The 21758-nt window shown below is 42.3% G+C and overlaps 3 protein-coding genes across 8 annotated transcripts in view; 2 read left to right on the forward strand and 1 right to left on the reverse strand.

Moving 5' to 3' along the window:
- Positions 1 to 8954, reverse strand: part of CEP63 (centrosomal protein 63) — a 45101-nt gene extending 36147 nt beyond the window's left edge. For 3 of the 6 annotated variants that reach the window (XM_060242071.1, XM_060242070.1, XM_060242073.1), the window contains exons 1-2: positions 5260 to 5282; positions 4698 to 4766 (exon numbers count right to left, since the gene is read on the reverse strand). In XM_060242071.1, the coding sequence (XP_060098054.1) occupies positions 4698 to 4741 (44 nt within the window). In that variant the 5' untranslated portion in view covers positions 4742 to 4766; positions 5260 to 5282. Of the gene's footprint in view, positions 1 to 4697; positions 4767 to 5259; positions 5301 to 8775 lie in introns of those variants that run through there. The other 3 variants (XM_060242069.1, XM_060242072.1, XM_060242075.1) reach the window with 3 other exon arrangements.
- Positions 8864 to 15984, forward strand: LOC132574326 (uncharacterized). Its single transcript, XM_060242688.1, has 4 exons — positions 8864 to 9201; positions 14136 to 14317; positions 14415 to 14535; positions 15682 to 15984. The coding sequence occupies exons 1-4, from the start codon at positions 9004 to 9006 to the stop codon at positions 15982 to 15984; spliced, it is 804 nt and encodes a 267-aa protein (XP_060098671.1). The 5' UTR covers positions 8864 to 9003.
- A 488-nt stretch (positions 15985 to 16472) lies between these two features.
- On the forward strand, positions 16473 to 20154 carry ANAPC13 (anaphase promoting complex subunit 13). Its single transcript, XM_060242076.1, has 2 exons — positions 16473 to 16642; positions 19740 to 20154. Exons 1-2 carry the CDS (start codon positions 16544 to 16546, stop codon positions 19863 to 19865), a joined length of 225 nt encoding a protein of 74 aa, XP_060098059.1. The 5' UTR covers positions 16473 to 16543; the 3' UTR covers positions 19866 to 20154.
- Positions 20155 to 21758: the final 1604 nt, after the last annotated feature.

Raw genomic sequence — 21758 nt, forward strand, 5'->3', positions numbered from 1 at the left:
CGTGTGTTGCAGATCACACTGGAAGAACAACTGCATTTATCCTCACTAAGAAAGACTTTCCACTGAATGCTAATGACTTTCACCAGATAGGGAGAAGGAAAAAATTTCCAGAGCTTTAAGGAATAAAAAGGGAAGGGAGGAAAATGGAACGCAAATACATGGTCAAATAAAAAATTGTTACAAATTCATCTGATTGACTAAACCCAAAATTCTTATTTCTACATCTCCTCTCACATGACAAAAGGGATATTGTAATCACCAAAATGACATGGAATTATGAAGTAACGCAAGAAATGAGGTTCCCCAATGACTTCTATGGAACACTGTTAAATTGTGTTACAACAGATGAGTGGATCACTTCCGCAACAAATCATACATAGTTCTTTGGCTGTGTTAAAAAAAGCATGTCAGCAGTTTTTATTGCCTTGGGCTTTTTCTTACATTTAAACAACATACTGCATTATGTGTTTATCTGTCTGTATATATACACATACCCCCCAAACTATATTTGTTTATCTTTTACAACTATATTCTAATAAAAACAACTTGAATTTATTTGAATTTCACATTTAAACCGAATTAGATTGTTTTTTTTTCCTGATAAAACATTTCTGTTCATGTTATTTGTTGCTTCTGGAACATATATTTCACAAGGGGACTTTGGAGATCTGTTACTAATATACATCAAAACAAACATGCTAAATCAGATCATGCTCTATTGAGCAACTGTCTGGAAAATTTTCCAGTTCTATTTTTTTCTGGGAAACATATCTCACTGATTTTCTTTAAATTATTCAATAAAATAATAAAGTGAAATTTTAAGAGGCATCTTGGTCATTTGAACATCTCTGCTTCAGATACTTTAATCTGATTCTAAGATTTGGATTAAGGACCAAATGTTTATGGCTAAAACAAGGATTGTAGCAGCGGATACTTCTAGAACTTGCATTGTCAGTGACTGGAATAAGGTAAGCAGTGTTCTGTTCTTCTGAAAAACACTGTTAGATTTGCTTTGTTTCTAAGTATTCCAGAAGACACAGCCAACATATAATGAGAAAAGAATGGGTCACACACAATAATGCAAACTGAGTGACAAATTTTGTTGAAGAAAAATTCATATATTTATTTAGAGCATGTGTCCTCTTGCCATTACACTAAATCAGGGATCTGCAACATTTTGGGCCTGTGGCACATTTGGAATTTTGACATGGCTGCTACAAGAGGCAGAGCCAGCCACAAAATGATTGCCACAGCTTAACTTCAGTAGCACACTGTAGATCCTCGTACTGGCAAAGTGATATTTAAAAATCTGTACTGCCAATCTAATCTCCAGTAGTCAAGAAGAAGCCTTGCTGGGCAAAAGCCCTACCTGGCCCCACCCACTCCCTAAAAACACTTGGTGGGTGCCAGAAAATATTTTGGCAGGCACCATAATGGTGACCCCTGCACTAAATAAATGGTGCCCAAAAGAAGCAAACAAAGAATTTTTAAAAAACCAACAACATCACTAATCAATTGAAAAAATAAAACAAGATGTGGCAGAACGGGCCTGTTCTGACCTGCAGGCTCTATTCCACCCTCCCGTCCTGGGTTTTTCTCATACCTGGAGAAGCTTTACTCCCCTCTCTCAGGTAGTTTGCTACCACCACCTGACCTTTGTAATGAATTGCTCACTCGGAGGGTCAGAACTCCCAGCTTCCCTTCCAAGTTCTCAGGGCCTTGCCTCTGTGTCTCCTGCTGCCCAGCGCCTGGTCACTACAGGGACAGTTCACTACCTTGTGTGCCCATGGAGGAATAGCCACTTGCCAACCGCCTGCCTTTCCACAGCAGTCCTTTTAGAATAGTGCATCCAAGATGATGGAGGTCTATGTGTACAGAGAAGCACCACCAGCATCAAAAGTTACAAAGTATTAAAAAGAAAATTTTCACAAGCATAGTTTTAGCACAGCAACAGATTGAACAAGGGATTCCAAAAGAAATAAGCAAAATGCAAATCCTCTGTCCTTTTCTCTATACATGCCCTATCAAATGATAAAATATAGGACAGGCTCTTTAGCTTTGAAATTCTAGCTCTGTACAGAACTCTCCAGTTCTTCAGGCCACCGCATGACCAGTGGCCATCCCCCTGCAAGCCTCAGTTAAGAGTGCTGTCTGCTCTTATAGACTCAGCATCCAAAGAAAAAGAACTTCCTCCTTGCTCCACGGAGTTTTATCATATTGGTTTCTCTTCCCACTGACCCTGTCAGGCCAGATGGAGGAAGCTCTTCCTGAAGATTCTTCCTGGAGTTTCTTCCTGAAGTCTCTCTGGTATTTTACACCTCCAAATCTCTGTTCCCTACTTAAAGAAGGGGGAGATCTTGACCCACCCATTATCTCTCCTGCTAGATCTATCAGCATTTGTATGAAGGTAGGCTGAGGTATGTCTGGAAAGCAATTGCACTGAGTTCCCCCTCCTGCTTGTTCCCTGCCTAGAGGGAAAAAAAACTTTTAAAATACAGTGCATAAATTTTGCCCATTTCAAACCTCCAAGGAAAAAATGAATTTCTTCACACAAGGGAATAGCAGCATTATAGCAGAATCTAATTCAACAACAACTAATTTTCCTTTAAATACCTTTCAAAGTAGAAACATTTCACCTTCAAATCTCAAGTTGACGGCTAAATAAAATGGAAGTCCAATAGCACCTTAAAGGCTGACAATATTTATTCAAACATGACCTTTTGTGAATCAGAGCTCGCTTCCTCAGAAGCAATGTGTGACCAGTTGGGATGAACACCTGTGCTGATGCAGGAGCAGAGCAAGGGTGAGGTGTGTGGACATTTAAATGCCACAAGCTCAGAGCTCAGGGAACCATGGAAGATAGTGGGATACACAATGACTCCCAAGGTAGAGGAACACATTCCTGAGCAACACAGAGGAACCAGGCACAACTCTGAAACAAACTATAGCTGTCTTATTGCTGCTGGAAACCAGGAAGAAAGAGCAGGGGCCATGAAGAAGCAATCCTTAGCATCAGTTACTACTTTTTCCCTCATTTTATCTAGAAAATTACAGAATGGGAGAAAGACAAGAGGCTTGGTGTCATATCAGGTATACCTGACTGGTTTAGATAGATTAATTTTAGGAACGGGATTCCAAGAAAGTCTGAGAAAATCCTATCCTGCTTACCCAGTCTTGTTTCCATCATCAGGAGCACAATGGACACAGTCCCACAAGAGATCTAGAGGCAGATCTGAAGGGCAGAGTCATGTACCTTACTCATAGGCTGTTTAGGGTTTTAAAAATCTTCATCATTACTTTGAATTGTAGCCAGAAACAAACTGACAATGAGGCCGACACAGCACTGACTTTATATATTCCCTGCAACAGACGCAACATCAGGGGAAGGCCCTGGCCTCTATGCTCTGTCTGTCCGCCCTCCAAAGCAACTGGATGGTCTCTGTGTGAAACAGATGGACCACTGTATAACTAACTCTGTGTGAAATCAGATGGACCACTAGTCTAATCCAGCAGGGCTCTTTGTATGTTCTTACTGTCCCCATCTTGGAGTCATATTTTGAACCAACTCTATTTTCTGGACACTTTTCAGAGGGTACTCCAAACAGAATGTACTATAGTAGTTCAAACTTGATTTAAGTTAAGTGAAACTGTGGGCAGATACCTCAAAGCTGCAACTGGCATATTAGCTCAAGCTGACAAAAAGTATCACTTGCCTTCTCAGCAATCTGATCTTTTGAACAGAAGGTGTAAACATATAGACAAGGCTCCAAAATATTTTCTAGGATGTACTGGACATGTTTGATAACCCATTTCCTTCTCACAATAGTAGAATATATCAAATATGCATCTTAGACAAAACAACCTCATGAAGTCTGTAGAACAATAACTTTGTTTTTCATTCTTACTTAGATTGAAGTTATCTGGTTTATAAAATGTACAGTTGGAGGTAAGCACCACTGAACACAATATTTAATTCCAAGTAATCCATAATCCATCTTAAACAGTTCTTCACAGTTACTCAATAAGACAACTACACCTGTAAATTGTTTTTAACAAACGCTTCATATGCAAGAATTAGAAGAACTTGGCAAGCAAGATTTCCAAAAAAACTCGGCACATACAGTTTTATGCCTTACCTAACCAAAAGAATCAGTGGTTTGGCAGCACCTTATTAAAGGGAAGAATCTAAACTCTGACAGATTTCATTCAAGTAAAAATAGCTTCCTATGCACTCTCTGGAAATCGCAGTACTTATTTTTCCATCTGACTGGCAATGTCCATCAGAGAGGATGCTCACATGAAGAAAACACATCTACATTATGCTAGCATAAAACGATGCTATAGACACAATAAATGTGGAAACAGCGCATCGCACTTCTACATATATAGGCAGATATGAGGCTGCTTTATACTGAATCAGTCCATTGGTCCTGGTCCACCAAGGACAGTATTGCCTTCTCTGATTGGTAGCAGCTCTCCATGGTTTCAGGTTGAGGGCTTTCAAATCACTACTACCCTGCCCTTTAGAGATGCTGGGGATTGAACCTGGGACCATTTGCAAGCCAAACAGTTGCTCTACCACTGAGACACATCCTCTTCCCAACATGCCTTATGAAGAACACACTTATCAGAACACACCAAAAAAGCAGCTGGTGCATGAAATCCATGTACTAAAACAAGAAGCAGTATACACATACCCGCCTTGTCTTCGCCTTTGCATTCTTTCTAGCAAAGCCTCCATTCTGACATCATATCCTTTTCGGCAGCTGAGAAATTAAATAAAGCTAAGGTTACGTTACAGCAATTCATCACCATGTCTAATCCTTCTCCAGGTGACTGCAAAACATCTGATGTGTGTCTGACAACTAGGAAAGGTAAAGAAAAGGTGTAAACCAATTTACACAATTTACAATAAGAATGAAGGGAATAGTTGTCACTTCAATAAATTTACAGGCCACATGCTGGACCGATAATAAATAAAATTCAGGAAAAGAAGCCAGAGTTACCACTCACTTTAACACAAGATTCTGATAAGATTTTTAGTTCAGTGTTTTCATGGTTTCTGACCAAAAAGACAGAATAGCAGTGTGACATAATCTTTTACTGAAACATTTTAGATGATCAGTATCAGTGGTTTAAATACATAGAACAGGTTGCAAGCGAACTGTTTCATTTATTTTGAATTTGTGCCCTGCTTTTTGTCAGGGCAAAAGATACGGAGTTATGAGCCGCTGCTCATCCAAACACAAATGTGCTTACCTTCAGAGACAGAACTACTGTAGGTGACCTTCCAGCCTCTTCTGAAACATTTTAGAGATAAATCTAGTTACTACAAGAGATTCTGATATGTGTTTATATTTTATGTGTATGTCTTAATAGCTTGATTAATTAAAAGCATCCATCCTAATGAAATATCTTTTTGCAGAATCATAACTTTAGTTGGATAGAACAATTTTTGCTGCATGACAGGTAGGACTGACAAGTCTAGGGGTCAGTTTCGACATTCATCCAGTTAAGCATTGGCATTTATGTTATAGGGACAAGGCATACCATTCCTCAAAGTATAAAGTAACATTTGATCCAGTTTCTCCACACAAAAGCCTACAAGAATGGATAACCAACTCATATAACCCCACAGTAAATGGGGAACTGAGCAATCAAGCCCACCTGAGTCCAGGCCTACATGAAGATTGCTCAGCTCACTCAGTGCCTTAAATCTGAGCATACAAATCTATCTTGGACTAGAACATAATCAGTTATTTTCAAACCTGAACATTTACTTCTTGATTACTAACCCACAGGGCCTTTTTTAATAGAAAAAGCCCAACAAGAACTCATTTGCATATTAGACCACACACCCTGATGTCACCATTGTTTCACACATGACTTTTTTGTAGAAAAAGTCCTGCAGGAACTCATTTGCATGTTAAGACACAACACCTGAAACTTAGCCAGCAGGAACTGCATTCCTGTGTGTTATTACTCAAAAAAAAAAAGCCCTAACCCAGTTACAGAAGAGCTGAATGAAAGCAGCCTTCTAGCATTTTCAAACTTAGATGGCCCAAAAAGATGCATCATTTCAGTTATTTTGTCTTGGTACACTAGCTACTAGGATCTTCATTTCTGATAAGGTAGAAAAACAGCAGCAGCATAAAACAGCAGGTAGAAGTTCTCTTTCTTTCAAAAGTTCAATAGCTATTGCAATGTTTTTATTTATCTACTGTTCATGCTATTTCTCCCATGCTTCCAACAAAACCCCGCTTACTAGCAAAAACTATTTTATTAAGATTTGCTACCCACCCAACCTAAGTCAGTCTTTCCTGCTAAGTTGCTTTTATTGCATCACATGCTCAAATATATGTTGTCATTACTCTGACAGAAAGGACATTCAGCAGACCATACTAGACCTCTGACTAGATCTGGGCATAGACTGCAGCCCATGCAAATTCATTCTGTTGGGTCTCCAAAGATATAGTAACTCCTTCCATTTTGCAGTACTGCTGTCTAGGTAGATTATTTTGTAGTACTGTTGTCTGGATAGAGATTTTGCAGCACTGCTGTCTGGCGGAAGCTGGATTCAGGTAGCCGGCCCGAGGTTGACTCAGCTTTCCATTCTTCCGAGGTCGGTAAAATGAGTACCCAGCTTGCTGGGAGGAAAGTGTAAAAGACTGAGGAAGGCAATGGCAAACCACCCCATAAAAAGTCTGCTGTGAAAACTTTGTGAAAGCAACGTCACCCCAGAGTCGAAAACGACTGGAGCTTGCACAGGGCACCTTTCCTTTTTCTCAAATATACTCAGGTCTGCTACCTTGTAGCTCAATGATAAATATGTTTATCTTAAAATAAGGCACACTTCCTCCTCCTAAGGCGTGCATACTACTATGTCTACATCTACTTTTAAAAACCTCAGTTTATTAGCATTTTCTATTAAGTTATAATAGCTAAATAAATGCTCATAACACAAAAAAACAGGAGAATGCTGTCTTATTCATTATATCAACCACCGACTCATTCTGATTAAAAACTTACTATGGTAATCAATGTTCCCTCTAAGCTGCAGACTTTTGTGAGCAAAAATTCTACTTTGTGAGCTATTGGCATTAAAGTTGTGAACTACTGTATAAATTAGTGTGCTCTGGGGTCATCCTTCCAGAGCAAAGACAAAAATGTGTGAACTGGAGGCTAAAAATCTGTGAGCTAGCTCACGCTAACTCAGTTAGAGGAAACACTGATGGTAAGAAAAGAAATATTTCAAGTATATCCTTTGGCCACAGCTACACTTTTACCTCATTAAGGGGTGTCTTTGTTTTATTTTTAATTAACTGACAAATACATACAGAGTAAACAACACAAATAGGAAGTATATAATACTGTGGTCCTAAGTACACTTATTTAGTTAGCTATTTTATTCCATTTATATTCCGCCCTTCCTACAGAACAGGCTCAGAACAGGTTACATAAAAAATTCATACAGTCAAACAATTAAAACAAAATTACCATATATACAGCTAAAATTATGGATTAGTCTTAAAACCAATTTACAAACCCTGCCTCAACAGGTCCATCAGATGCTGGCTCACTGGTAGGAGGGGGGAAGCCTAATAGCAGGTGACACTCACTGCCTCAGCTGAAGAACTCTGTTTTACAGGCCTTGTGGAACTGGAGCAGGTCCTGGGACACCAAGGTCTTTACTGAGAAATAAAACCCAATGACTTCTGAATACGCAGATTTTGAATACACATGCAAGTCTTCCAACCAACACAGTAGTTGGTCACAACACTGCAGCAAGGAGGACCATGGCCGCCAACTTTTCAGCCTTCCCTCACAGTTGCTTTCATCATAGGCTTGAAATGCAAGGATCAGAAAGCAAAACCATTCACACCACCCATGGTTTGACCAGGGGTGGCCAAACTTGCTTAATGTAAGAGCCACATAGAATTAATGCCAGATGTTATAGAGCCACAATACATGAATGTCAGATGTTTGAGAGCAACAGGATAGGAAGAAAGGAAGGCAAATAGATGGGGGAGAAGTGGGAAGGAAGCAACTTTAAATGTATTCTCCAAGCCACTGGAGAAGTGATTTAAAGAGACAAATGCCTTCTCCAAGCTGGCCAATGGGATGGTGGGGGCTTTAAGAGCCACACAATATGTGTGAGAGCCACAGTTTGGCCACCCCTGGTTTTTATTCAATCCAGCTACAGTTTAGGGTTGCCAACTCCAGGTTGGGAAATGCCAGGAGATTTTGCGGGTGGAGCTTGAAAAGGACAAGGCTTGGGGAGGTATAATAGGGTATAATGCCAATGAGTCCATCTTCCAACGGAGCCGTTTTCTCCAGGTAAATTGATCTCTATTGCTTGGAGATATTGCTTGGTGACCTCCAGCCACCAACTGGAGATCAGCAACCCTACTGCAACTAAAGGCACAGCTGCAGGGGTCCGGCTGAAGAGCTGGCAGTCCTAGCAAGACGATACAAGTGCGCCAAGAACTAAAGAATAAAAAGCGTGAGAAGGATCAGCGGGAATGGAGAGCAACAAGGGCATTATATGGCAAGAGCTCTCACAAAAGACGCCGGGCCGTCCACGTTCGTGTCGAGAGACGCTTCCAGACAGCAGCTAATTGAATCCACAACCGTCGCGCTAACCGGGTGGGGCGCAGAAACACTGCCGGGAAAATGCGACTAAGTGAGGGTCTGATTCTTTTTCACTCCCACTGAGGACTCCTTCGGAAACGCTACGATTAGGGGCAGAGCGCTCACCGGGACTTAAATTATTACCTCGGCTCACAGCCTCGGACCCGAAAGGTTTTCAGACGACTTGAAACATCCGCCTTTTCTGCTTCAGGGTCATCTCTATGGTTTACGTCGCTTAACGGAGCCAATTATGACGTCAGATCCTGCGCTTACTAGAGGCGCTGGCGGCGCGGGGGTGGGGAGGGCGGAATAGCTGTTCCCTGGCTGCCACCGGAGGAGCTAGAAGGGAGAAGACTAACGGCTGATGGCCGGATGCGGCGGAGTGTGAAAAGTGGGCGCTTGAGCAGGCTGTCAGTCACGTGGCGTGAAAGAGAAAGGCGTCCCACCTTGGTTACTACAATCGCGAAGTCAGGCGATGAAAGAAAAATCGGTTTTGATAAAACAAGAGTGAAGCGCAAGCGTGTTTTAGCATCTGCTGTTCGTTTCCAACCTCTTTTGGCCAGAGTGGAGGTAATAACGTTATTAATCCTTAATCAAATTCAAGAATCTGATGTTGTTCAGTTTAAAAAAAACAAACTAAACTTGTGGTCTTCATCAGTTTTAGAAATTAAAAAAAAATCGTTAAACAGTGGTACCTGTTACAGTCTGTTCTTAATACAAGAAGGGTTGCCAGCTGAAGTATATGAAATACTTAGAGATTTGGAGGGTAGGGCCTGGGGAGGGGAGGGACCTGAGCACAGGGAGGGTATAATACCATAGAGTCAATCCTCCAAAGCAGCCATTTTTCTAGGAAAACTAATCTCTGTAGCATGGAGATCAGTTGTAATTTTGGGAGGTCTCTAGATGCTACTTGGAAGCTGGCTACCCTAAAAGTGAAAAGTTAAAGATTAGCAAATGTAATTTAAATGTAAGTTTTTGGAAGGTCACCCTTGATATTAACAAATTTATGTGGCTATTAATAATTTCTTCTTTTTAAAAACATTCTTTAAACTTCCAGTAAAATATTCATAATAAAAAGGAGGGTCCAGAAGCTGTGGCACCTTGTCCCAATTTTTTAGCTGGACCCCTAGACAATCCAAAGCATTCCCATGAATGGTGTGTAGATATTATGTATTTCCCAAAGCTTTAGTCACAAATCCCACTATTAATCTGCAAAGGTATGCAAAACTGAATTATTCAAGAGGGTTTTTCTCCACAGTAGCACTGTACCAAAAAACTTCACAAAGTTACTTGGATAAATTACTGGGGACTGTGATCTGACTATTGTGTATAACTTGCTGTGGATTTGCTCCTGTTGTGTAATTTTGCATCATTTAATGTGTCATGTTAACACTTCTGGTTTCTAAATTTCTGGTTGGATGTATAACCCATCTTATTTCATTGTTTATTGAAAGTCCCATTGCGTTGGTTTTATTGATTCACTCTGTATAATCTACTTTGAGTCCCCGTGAGAAAGGTGGAGTATAAATAACATTTAAAAAATTGAAGCTCCACAGCAAGTTTAGCAGCCATGGGATAAGAGAACAGGTGTTCTTTGTTTGCGTTTAGTGTGGGGTCTTCTCCAGACTTGCAGAAGGAAGACTGTACACAGTTGCTGTTAAGCTAACTATATACAAGGTTTATTTACAATATTTATACAGACCGACAAAGTGCTCCACCAACACCTCCACTATAAACACACCACACTCAGCACAGGCATATAGTACATTTATACAATTCAGTATCCAATCAGCTTAGTGCTGAGTCACTAAGCACTACCCCATTACATCATCTTGGCTGATGCAACCTGGAGCAATGCCAGCTTGTTCAGCTGTCATTTAGATCATCTAGACCTAGCTGTGCCCTGTAGACTGGATATACTGACACCCCTCCTCAGGTCTCAGACCATCAGCATTAACATTTCCCTTAACATCAGTAACTTGTCAACGGTTACATTTTTTGTAAATACATCAGCAACATTTTCAGAAGATGTACAATGCTTTAGAATTACCAAACCTTTATTAACAGCTTCCCTTACATTCTGGTATCGGATGTTAATATGTTTGCTCCTTCTCTTTATTCCTCTGTCATTGGCGAGATGTTGGGCAGCCGTACTGTCACAGTACACATTTACAGGTGTTGAATTTTTTATTCCCAGATCACTCAATAACTGTTTCAACCATTCAATCTGTATAACAGTATCGCTTATCGCGGAATATTCTGCCTCACAACTGCTCATAGTTATGTGCGTTTGTTTTAGAGATTTCCAGATGATCAGAGCACCAAACATAAATATTGCACTCCCTGAGGTAGACCTGCCATCCTGTCTTTCCCCCCAACTAGCATCACAGTAAGCCATCAAAATCTGCTCACTGTTAGTGCTCATTACCGGTTTGTGCCCTGATGTGCCTTTGAGGTACCTAAGTACACCTTTGGCTGCAACCCAGTCCCTTTGTTGTGGCTCTGCACACTTTTGACACAGTAGATGTACAGCCATGCAAATATCAGGCCTGGTCCAGCATGCCAAATATAACAGAGATCCCACCAAGGATTGATACATACTTTTATTCTCTAGTACAGTGTCATCCTCTGTCGGTGTGGACGCTAGCAGAGGGAGCGATGTGATGAGCCCGACACAGAGCTCCAGGAAAGAAATCAGCCAGACACCTGCAGCTAGTGCCAAAGTAGTGTATTTACAGAATATACAATACTTGCTCACTAGTGCAGTCCAATATATTGATCACAGGAACAGAATGCTCCGCCAGCAAGTCAATTCTCAGAAAGAGACCTGTGCATTACACACACAGTTCATTTATAGTCCAGTCAGCCAATCCTGGCCGTGCATCATCATGCTGACTCAGCAGGTTCCTTCTCTTGTCTTCAGCCGGCTCAAACCAGCCTGTTGATAAGGTCACTGTGACCTAGCATGCCGGCTAGATCACCAGCTGTCATTACAGAGCTGTCAAAGCTGGGTTAAGATAGATTCCTTAACCAACATCCTCTTCTTTAATGAAACCAGTTTATTATAGGACTCTGTACAACCTTAGCCTCAGCCATCCCATATACCTTTAAGAGATTCTGGATTTTTTCCTCCTGGCATAATTGGAAATGACCTTCAGCACTTTCAGTGACCTCCATACCGAGATAGTGTTGTATCTCTCCCAGGTGTTTTATTTTGAACAGGGCTTGAGCTTCTCTAATAAACCACTCAAGTTGCTCAGTACTTTTGCATAGTAAACACAAATCATCAACATGAAACAGAATATAACATTCCTGTTCATTATGACACAATAAGCAAGGATCAGCCACACTTTGAGTAAAACCCAGACTTTCCAGTGCATTGTTCAAACACTTATTCCATTCGTTTGCTGACTGTTTAAGACCATACAGTGCTCTGTTGATCCTTAGGACAGGTAGATCAATTTCATTAGGAAACCCAGGGATTTGTTGCAAATACAATTCCTCTTTGTGGCATTTAGATAGGCAGTGGTGACATCAAAGTGATGGACTGCCATGCCACTCACCCCTGCTTTGCACAATGTTGCTTTTAGGGTTTCTATTCGTACAATGGGGGCAAAACTCTCATCAAAGTCCCTGCCCGCCAGCTGTGTAAAACCCCTGGCAACCAGCCTAGCCTTTTTCTGTAAAGACCCATCTGTCAGGCGTTTTAGTTTGAACAACCATTTACATCCAATAACTGATTTACCTGCTGGTAGAGCTGCAGGTGTGAACACTATTTTCTTTTAGGGAGTTGAATTCCTTTTGCATTGCAAGCATCCATCCCTCCCTCCCGTTTCTCCCGGTCCAAGGTTAGTACATCTTCATAGCTCTGCAACTCTTTTGAGTACACATGATTTATAGCAGCACTAAAACCATACCTTACCGGAGGCACTCCTTTATTAGATCTGTCAGACACCCTTATTTTCTGTTCTGCACTCTGTGCATCCTCAGAGGTCTGTGACCTCTAAATTGCCTTTGGTGAAGACACTTCTTCTTTTTATAGTTACACCCCCCTCCTCTGCTTGTTGAGACAGAGGCAACATTGCAGTAGAAGGCACTTCATTTGCATGAATTCTCTGCCAATTCTGATCCTCACAGAGCGCTGCAGAATGACTGAAGCGTAACATGTTATGGTCATCTGCAAACCTATAAGCCTTCACTCCATTTTGGTAACAAAGAAACAATAACTTTTTAGCTCTGGCTCCACCCTTTCTCCTTTTGTTTACAGGTATGTTTACCTAGGTTTTTGTACCAAAAATCCTTAGGAACTCTAGACTGGGATTTTTGTCATACAGTGCTTTGTAGGGAATATCATTTATGGTCTGTGTCCACAGTCTGTTCACTACAAAACAGGAGGTTTTTAATGCCTCACACCAACATGAGATTTTCAGATCACTGAAAATTTTCAGATTTTCAGATCTTTGAGCATAGCATGTAGCATAGTTTGTAAGACGCTGCCTTTTCTTTCAGCTATTCCATTTTCAGACAGCGCTAACGCGTTGGCTATTCTATGCTCTATCCCTTGTTCTCTCAACCAGGACTCAAACTGATGTCCAATAAATTCCACCCCCATGTCCGTATGTAATGCACCAATATTACAACTTAGCTGCTTTTGCACCCTGTTTGCCCAATACTTGAATGTACTAAATACATCTGATTTGTTTTTCATTGCATAGACCCAGGCAAAACAGCTTTTATCATCCACCAGAATTAGGGCAAACCGATTCTTTGACACACTAGGGGGAAAAGGGCTGATTACATCTGCATGAATTAATTGCAGTGGCCTTGTGGATATCCTGTTACTTTTCTTTGCCACTGGATACGCTTTTGATTTAGCTTGCTTACATATGTTACAGTCTAAATATGAATCACAGGGCATGACCTTCTCCCCTGTTAAGATAGCCAAGGTTTTGCTTATGGTGTTAAAGCTTGCATGCCCCAAACGCCTATGTAGCAGGTGGATACACCTGTGGTGAGGCTTTTTGTTCAATACCATTTTGCTCCCATTGCACCTTTCTCTAATACATAGACATTATCCACAAAATTACCTTTGGCTAACAACTTGCCCCCTCTAAAGATTTTACATCTCTTATTAGCAAAGGAAACAGAAAAACCTGCTTCATCCAGGACTGACACACTCAGCAGACTCATTTCCAAGCTAGAAACACACAGAACACCTTCAAATGTGTATTCAACTCAGGGAAATAGATATTCCTCTTGCACAATACTTCTACTGTTCTGCCATCTGCAAGGCTGACACTTTCAGGCTTGCTGGCACAATGTCCCGAAGTAGTTCCTTCTCCTGGCAAAATATCTGCGTGACTCCAGAGTCTACAATCCATGGAGCGTGCTGTAAGGGCAAGTCTGTTCGCACCAACGTGACCTGTTGTCTCTGATAAGATGACTTCTTCCTGTCTTTCTTCACCTCTGGGCAGTTTTTCTTTAGGTGTTTCTCCGACCCACAGGAAAAAATTTCTTCACACATAGAGCTCTCTCCTCCAGTTGCTTTGAGCTGGACGAAAATCCTTCTCTGGCTGATTCTTTCGCTTTCTCCGGCCTCTGGCTGGGACTCGTGTGGGCAGCTTGCTCTCGGCATTCCTTTTGCCGCTGGTCCTTTGCCAAGAGCTTTCCAGTCACATAACTCAGGGTGAGCTTATCTGTGTCTTGTGCTTCAAAGGCCATGAGCAGCATAGAAAAACGCTCATGAAGGGAGCTTAGGATAATATAAACTTTATCCTCCTCAGGAATTACCTTCCCTCTCTGCTCCAGCTCCTGGAAACACACCGACAAGGCATTGAGGTGGTCTCTCACCGACTCCTCCGGCTGCATCCATTTGTGATACATCTTCCGTGTCAGTGTGTGACAGTAAGGTATGGGTTAAATGGAAAACCAAGGACGCACAGAGCCTGCGTCAGGTGACCTGAGGGTGGGGGCCAGGGTGCTCAGAACTCTCAGTGAGAGATTGTCAGCTAATGGCTGAGGAGAAGCAGTTAGTGCCTGACAGAGCTGAAGAGAGTTAGTGCCTGACAGAACTGAAGAGAGTTAGTGCCTGACAGAGCTGGAGAGAGTTGGTCTCTGTCAGAGTCTGTGAGAGGTGGTCTTTGAGAGAGCTGAGACAGTGGCTGAGGAGAGAAGAAAAGCTGACTGCTAGCTCTATAAAAACAGCAAGGGGCTGTGTGTGACTAAAAGGAAGAGTCACCGTGAAGACCTGAACGGTCACAGACACACATACATCTCTTAAGAGCTAGAGAGGTGGTTGAGGGAATATATGTGGGTCTAATGTCTGAAGGGCTAGGAGTAGCTCCAGTCGACTTGAGAGACTTGGCACATTACACCCAAGGGGCCAGCCTTTGTTAGTGTTGGAGAGTGTTTATTTAGGAACTGTGAACCTGAGAGACTTAAGAAAAAGGAAAGATATTAGAAAGCCTGAAACAACTGAGCAACTTGTTAACTGTGTGATATACTTTATAGCCCATGTAAATATCTCCCATATCCCCAGTTAAGACTGTGTGTTAAAATAAATATCTGTGGTTTACGTTAAAGTTCTCTGGTGCCTATAATTTGGGAAAACTGACAAAGCTGCTGTGGTCCCCTACGAATTGTATTATACATCTGTAAGAAAGCAAAAAACCCCCGAAGAGACTAGAAGAGTGAAATCCATATCATACCCACCCCTTGAGTTCTATAGTCCTGAGGGAAAAGTTTTAAAAGGAAGAACTGAGGAGAAAGAGGGGCTGGGGTAGCCATAAACACATAAAAGTGATCCAGTGGGACCGTGAGGTGGGTGCTGTTATACAGTGCAATCAGAGAGCCAGCAGTCTGTTGGACGTACACAGCTTTCAGACTTTCCCAGGCTTCCTTAGCCTGCGTCTTCCCTGCTACATGTACCAGCTGGTCACCTGTGACACTGAGGATTATGGTGGCTAAGGCTTTCTGGTCACTGACCTCCTCTGCATGTGTGGGTGCCGCAGAAGGATCTGATATACTCTCCCACAGCCCTTCTCTCTTTAGGTAGTGCTCCATCCGCACAGCCCACACATTGTAGTTCACGGGAGTGAGCTTCTCAACCAGCAACGCAGCCATTGTTTGAGCCATGCTGCTATGCACCTGGTTATCAGCCTCACTGTTATCTTCCTCCAAGCTGCTTTCTCCCTCACTGCTGAAGCTTTCCTCCGTCTCCGTCCGAAGACCACCACTTCTCAGCGTGCGTTGGTGCAGCGGAAGCGTGCTGGGCCCATCACGCTGTTTGCGCTTAGTGTGGGGTCTTCTCGAGACTTGCAAAAGGAAGACTGTACACAGTTGCTGTTAAGCTAACTATATACAAGGTTTATTTACAATATTTACACAGACCGACAAAGTGCTCCACCAACACGTCCACTATAAACACACCACACTCAGCACAGGCATATAGTACATTTATACAATTCAGTATCCAATCAGCTTAGTGCTGAGTCACTAAGCACTACCCCATTACATCATCTTGGCTGATGCAACCTGGAGCAATGCCAGCTTGTTCAGCTGTCATTTAGATCATCTAGACCTAGCTGTGCCCTGTAGACTGGATATACTGACATTCTTATACCACAGTTCAGTCCTAGTTGCACTCTTCTAAATCCACTACTGATCATTCTAGCAATACAGGGAATTTAGCAGTACAGTAATTCGAGCATCTGCATAAGGATCAATGCTGCTGCCTTTATAAGTTTATCTATACATTAATGGGTTAAAGGTGAGCCACGAGGTAACCGGGTTTCTGGGTAGATCCATGGGATTTTCTCAAAAGTGTGTGTGTGTGAGAACTGGGCATGAGACCAAAAGATAAACAATTCTTTTCTTTATATCATAAATGTAGCTCTTACTAAAGTGAACAAAGATGGACAGTGAGGTACAGAGAGATGGGAGAATACTGGATTTGATTGATGATGCATGGAGGGAAGATAAATTACCATATGAAGATGTGGCAATACCACTGGTAAGTGAGCATGTGAAGTATTAATCTGGATTGGTTTTGCTGTGTCAATCTTCTTACTCTCTTACTTATTAAAAATGTTCATCCTGCCAGTAAAATTGATAAGTCTCACCATTGTAAAAAAAAGTGCATTTACTGAAAACCAAACAAAACCAACTTATTAATCATAACACAGCAATAGACTTGTGGCAGTGAAAACATTTAATCATATGGATAGCTTGTGGGTGTAGCACACAGCTCTCTTATCTCAGCTCTTTCATGTACTTTTTAATCTGCTGCTTGGATGGATGCATACTACCTTTAAATCCTTTTTTCCCCTTTGGTCATTGTTCACTATGATAAATTTTGAAGGTCAAAAGAAAGGGTTACTGGTTTGGGGTCATATTTGATGTAGTTCTGTGTTTTGTTATCTTTGGACCTGAATGCTGACATTCAGATGGTGATTAGAATTAAATATTCTTCTTTGGAATCACTTGGGTGTTTTTTATAATTTTTATATACCAAATTTTCTGGTATGACAAGTTTATGCATAATTGATAGCCATTATAACAAAATTGGACCCCCCTGTACAGAGGCAGCATACTTGTTGGTACTAAGGGGATAAGCCAGAGATGACATTGTTTTCATGCCTTGTTTGTGAGGCCCCACAGTCATTTTGCTGACCACTAGGAGAAACTGCAGGCTGGATCTCTGTTTTATTCAGCAGGTGTTGCCCACAGCCCAAACTCTGCAACCATAATAATTTATGAAGGAAAACTGATACTCATCCACAATAAAAAGTTCCAGATTTATTGAAGAAGATATGCAAAATATGTACACAGCAGTTTATTCCAGAATGGGATCATGACGGCAGACTGCAAATGATGTGGCATCAGATTAGTTAATTAGCTTCTCTCTTATACACTTTTATTTTCCCTGTCCCCTTGCTAAAATTGAAATGTCTGCCATGAAACCATTGTGAAAGCAATGTCACCCCATAGTTGGAAACGATTGGTGCTTGCACAGGGGATTACCTTTACCTTTAATATATAAGAAATGTATTTCTAAACTATATACAAATATAATTGTTCAAGCTTTCTACTGACCTCATCCAGGCAGTCAGCCCTTTCTATAAGCAAGGAAAACTTCCTAGAGATAGTCGGTTGGCCGCTGTGTGACAGAATGCTGGACTAGTTGGGCCTTTGGTCTGATCCAGATGACTCTTCTTATGTATGTTCAAGTCAAGAAACTTCTGGCCTTAGGTGAGACTCAGGTTGGCCAGATCAGGAGTTCACCGATGCTTAAGGAATGTTGGCAAAAGGACTGGAACCCAAAACCATATTCCTACATTCACTAGTTCTGCTATGTAGTTTCCACACAGGGACAGGCTTCTGGGGCTTCTCTGTTGCTGCTGCAGTTGCCAATACAGTGCAGTGGCAGCAGAGCTTCCATATGATGTGACAAATTTCCCTCAGTTTCTTCACTCCAGTCCTCCACAGCAGCCATCTCCCTTCCCCAGACCTGTTTTTAAAAATGGCAATTGAATTGTCCCGTCCCAGCTGAGACGGGATTCAGCCGGGAGCCCCCCCCCCCACCACCCGGCTGAGACGGGACTCTGCGGGGAGCCCCCCCGCATCCCCCAGGGCCCCACCGTACCTTGGGGCCGCCCGACGCGGCCCATCCGCCCGACACACCCACTAGAGCAGGGAACCGGCGTGCCCAACCCCAGGCAAGGGAGGAGTGGTTGAGCCACGGCGGCAGCCACGGAGGAGAGAAGGCAGGAACAACGCCCTGCAGAGAGGGCGGAGGAGGCAGGAACCTTGAGCACAGACACAGCCACAACATCTCAACCCACTTGACCGCCACCTGGCAAACACGCTCCAGGAAGCCCTTCCACGGCATCTCTGCTTATAAGCGGGGGGCGGAGCTAACCAGGGGTGGGACCTGGGAGGAAGGGAGGGAGCCGGGGAAAGGATAAAAGGCCAAAAGGCTGAGAGGTCAGGGAGGAAGCAGGCTGCTGCAACAGAAGGGCAGCCGAACGAGAGAGAGAGGGAGGAGCCCAAGCACAACCGGGGAGGACACGAGCACAGAGGAGTGAAGTAACCCAGCTCTGTCCTCCCACATTCTGAGACCTCTGGGAAGCCTAAACGGGCCCGGGCCCAGGCCCAAGCCAGGCCACCAGGGGAGCAGCAGCCACGGCATGGCGTGACATGAATATTGTTACATTGATATTCCATTATAACAATCAGGTTCTCAGCTTTCATTTTTTACAAAAGGAAGTCTCTAGCCTTCTCCATTGCAGAGATATACCTTTCCCCTTAAGTCTCCCCAAAAGGAGAAGCTAAATGCATACTTTTTAAAATGAAAGCTGGGAATTCAGAAAGCCTGTTACACATATTGCTATAACAATATTCAGTTGCCAATTTTAAGAAGACCCAAAGGCCGCCTTGAGATAGTGGCTATTGCAGGGACAATGTTGGGGGAAATAGCTACTATGTGGCTGGGAAAATCTGAAATTTTCCAACCACTAGGCAACCATTCAGACTTTACTGCTAGTTTTACTGAAACTTAACAGCAAAGCTGGTTTGAGAAAGATTGGAGAAGAGCTGGCAAAATCCTGGGAGGTTCACAAATGCACCCCAATGCTGTGAGGGGAGGGAGGACTGCTTCCCAAAAGCACTGAACTCAAGGCAGATCACCTGTGTGGAAATGGCTGCCATGTCCCTTCTCTCCCAACTGCAGTTCCAGGACAACTAGTGTTAAGCAGACTTCTTTCCCAAAGGACCGAAAGCTAGCTACCCTTGGCTGCTTGTCATCTGGCTGATGGCTGAAGCCAGGATAGCCCATTGAATGAAAAAAGTGGCATGGGGAGGAAAGCATTGGAGACACCCTGCCCCCATGCATCATCTGGCCAGCAGTGGCTGAGTGAAGGAACCTTGGGGCAATAAGCCTGTCTTGTATGCTTTCTGCTTCAAGCCACTTCTATTGGTCCCTGCTTTCATACATGAAAGATCACCATGCATCTAAGAACAAATTATTCCAGGGCACGTATCCACATTCATCTGTGTTAAATATTTCTCTTTGTGTGTTATATTTTAAAGTGTTTGTATTCCATTCACAGAATGAGCTTCCTGAGCCAGAGCAAGACAATGGTGGCACCACAGAATCTGTGAAAGAACAAGAAATGAAATGGACTGACTTGGCACTGCAGTATCTTCATGAGAACATTCCTCCAACAGGAAATTAGCCTACCAGTAATACTTCCTATTGTAGTTTCTATAGAAAATATTTCTAGCAGCTTTTTGTCACTCTTAAGATGGAAAGAAAGTTCCTGCTTCTGAGTCAGTGATCAAGCTTTTGGCCTTGACATGTTCACACAACTTTTAGTTTGTTGACATTTCCTAGAAATATACTTCTAGGTATCAGGGTTTGTGTGTTTTTAATGATGCAGCAGGATCCATTAATACGAAATCTTTATCACTGTAGCAATAAACATCAGCAAAACGTAGATGGTAAATGCCTGTCTCAATTTGGAACTTGGTTGTGAGTGCTTTTATATTGTAAGGCAAGGTTTTGGGCCTGCGATTCTTTATTTTATTTTATTACTGGGATTTCCATCCCACCAAGGCAGGCTCTTATCTGTGGGAAGGGGGATCTTTAATCATCTCACTTTTCCCTTCTTGGTTTCTATACAGAAGGAAGTTGCACAGAAGATGATGGGACAAATAAAAGCCAAGGGGGTGGGAATTCCATGCTGGCATGCTCATGAACATCTTACACTGAGACTGGTTTGATTTCCCCACTGCTGAGTCCATCTACTATCTGCAGCTGGAAACTGACAGTGGCAGACCTGCATCCATTTGAAATGTAAGTCTTTTCTTTGGAAAGGCTGGTTATCATTCAGAGATTTCCTCTGGAAGCAAATAAGCTGAACAATATCACAGCAACAAAACTGTATTTGCTTAGCAACCAGTTTCACCTAAATTTTGTAATTGGTGTCTGAAGTGAAAAGGGAGGGTTGACTGGAGCTACCAGAGCATCTCTTAGATTGAAGGTTTTCTGTCTATGTAGTATGATTTTCTTTCCCCTCTGAATGGAGACAGAATTGTCTTTATGGGTGGAAGCCCTTCAGTCCACAGGAATGTTCAGTGGATCAAAGCTAGAGTAAAGTGGGAGGGGGCAATGCAGTGCCCAAAGCCTTATAAATCCTGGAAAAGAAGGACCAGTCTAACAGCTAAACCCTATAATCTGCAGGTCCATCTTCTATGCAAATGAAGTTGGCAGTTCTTTAGTTGAAGTTGGCAGTTCTTTAGCCTGCTGCCAGTTTTGTTTATTTACAAAATTTGTATCCCACCTTTCTGTTCTTGCAAAGGCTGCCGAGTTGGCCAACAATTTAAAACATGCACTAAAATTACATTATAAAACCATTAACATCAACTCCCCTCCCAAACATATATCTTTAAAACAGTGTTTAAGGTGGTTTTAAAAGAAGAGTTAAGGAGAGATCATTGAGGGAATGCCAAAGGAAATAAGGAGAGATCATTGAGGGAATGCCAAAGGAAATTAAAAAGGCCTCATCCCCTGGTAGAAGCTGGTGTCAGAAGGGGACATCGAGTCTCCCTGGAGAGAGAGTTCTAGAGCTTTGGTGCCATGACCAAGAAGGCACCAGACTTAAAAAAAATTATGTTATTGTTAGCTTGCCTGTTATTCTGTGAGCAATGAATAATAGTGAATAAATGTTTTCAATCAGATAAAGCCCTTATAATGAGGTAGGGGGTGCTCAGTAACTATCCTATACGACAGGGGTGGCCAACGGTAGCTCTCCAGATGTTTTTTGCCTACAACATGGCCAATGGCTGGGGCTGATGGGACATGTAGGCAAAAAAATATCAGGAGAGCTACCATTGGCCACCCCTGCTATACAATATGTGAGTAATGCTGTGCTTCCTTAGATTATCCAGTAGAGGTCACAAAAGTACAACAGTTGATTTGGCTGTGAATCAACCTATTTGTACTGTAATATTGTGCAATTTCATTGTTCAGTATGTGGGGCAGGGGCATGCTAACATGCATTCTTATTCACTGTGAATTTTTCAGAAAGTTCATCTTCAGTAAAATCCTGTGAGAAGACTGATAAAAA

Source organism: Heteronotia binoei, chromosome 6 (genome assembly GCF_032191835.1).
Source record: "Heteronotia binoei isolate CCM8104 ecotype False Entrance Well chromosome 6, APGP_CSIRO_Hbin_v1, whole genome shotgun sequence".
In the NCBI taxonomy this organism is placed as follows: Eukaryota; Metazoa; Chordata; class Lepidosauria; order Squamata; family Gekkonidae; genus Heteronotia; species Heteronotia binoei.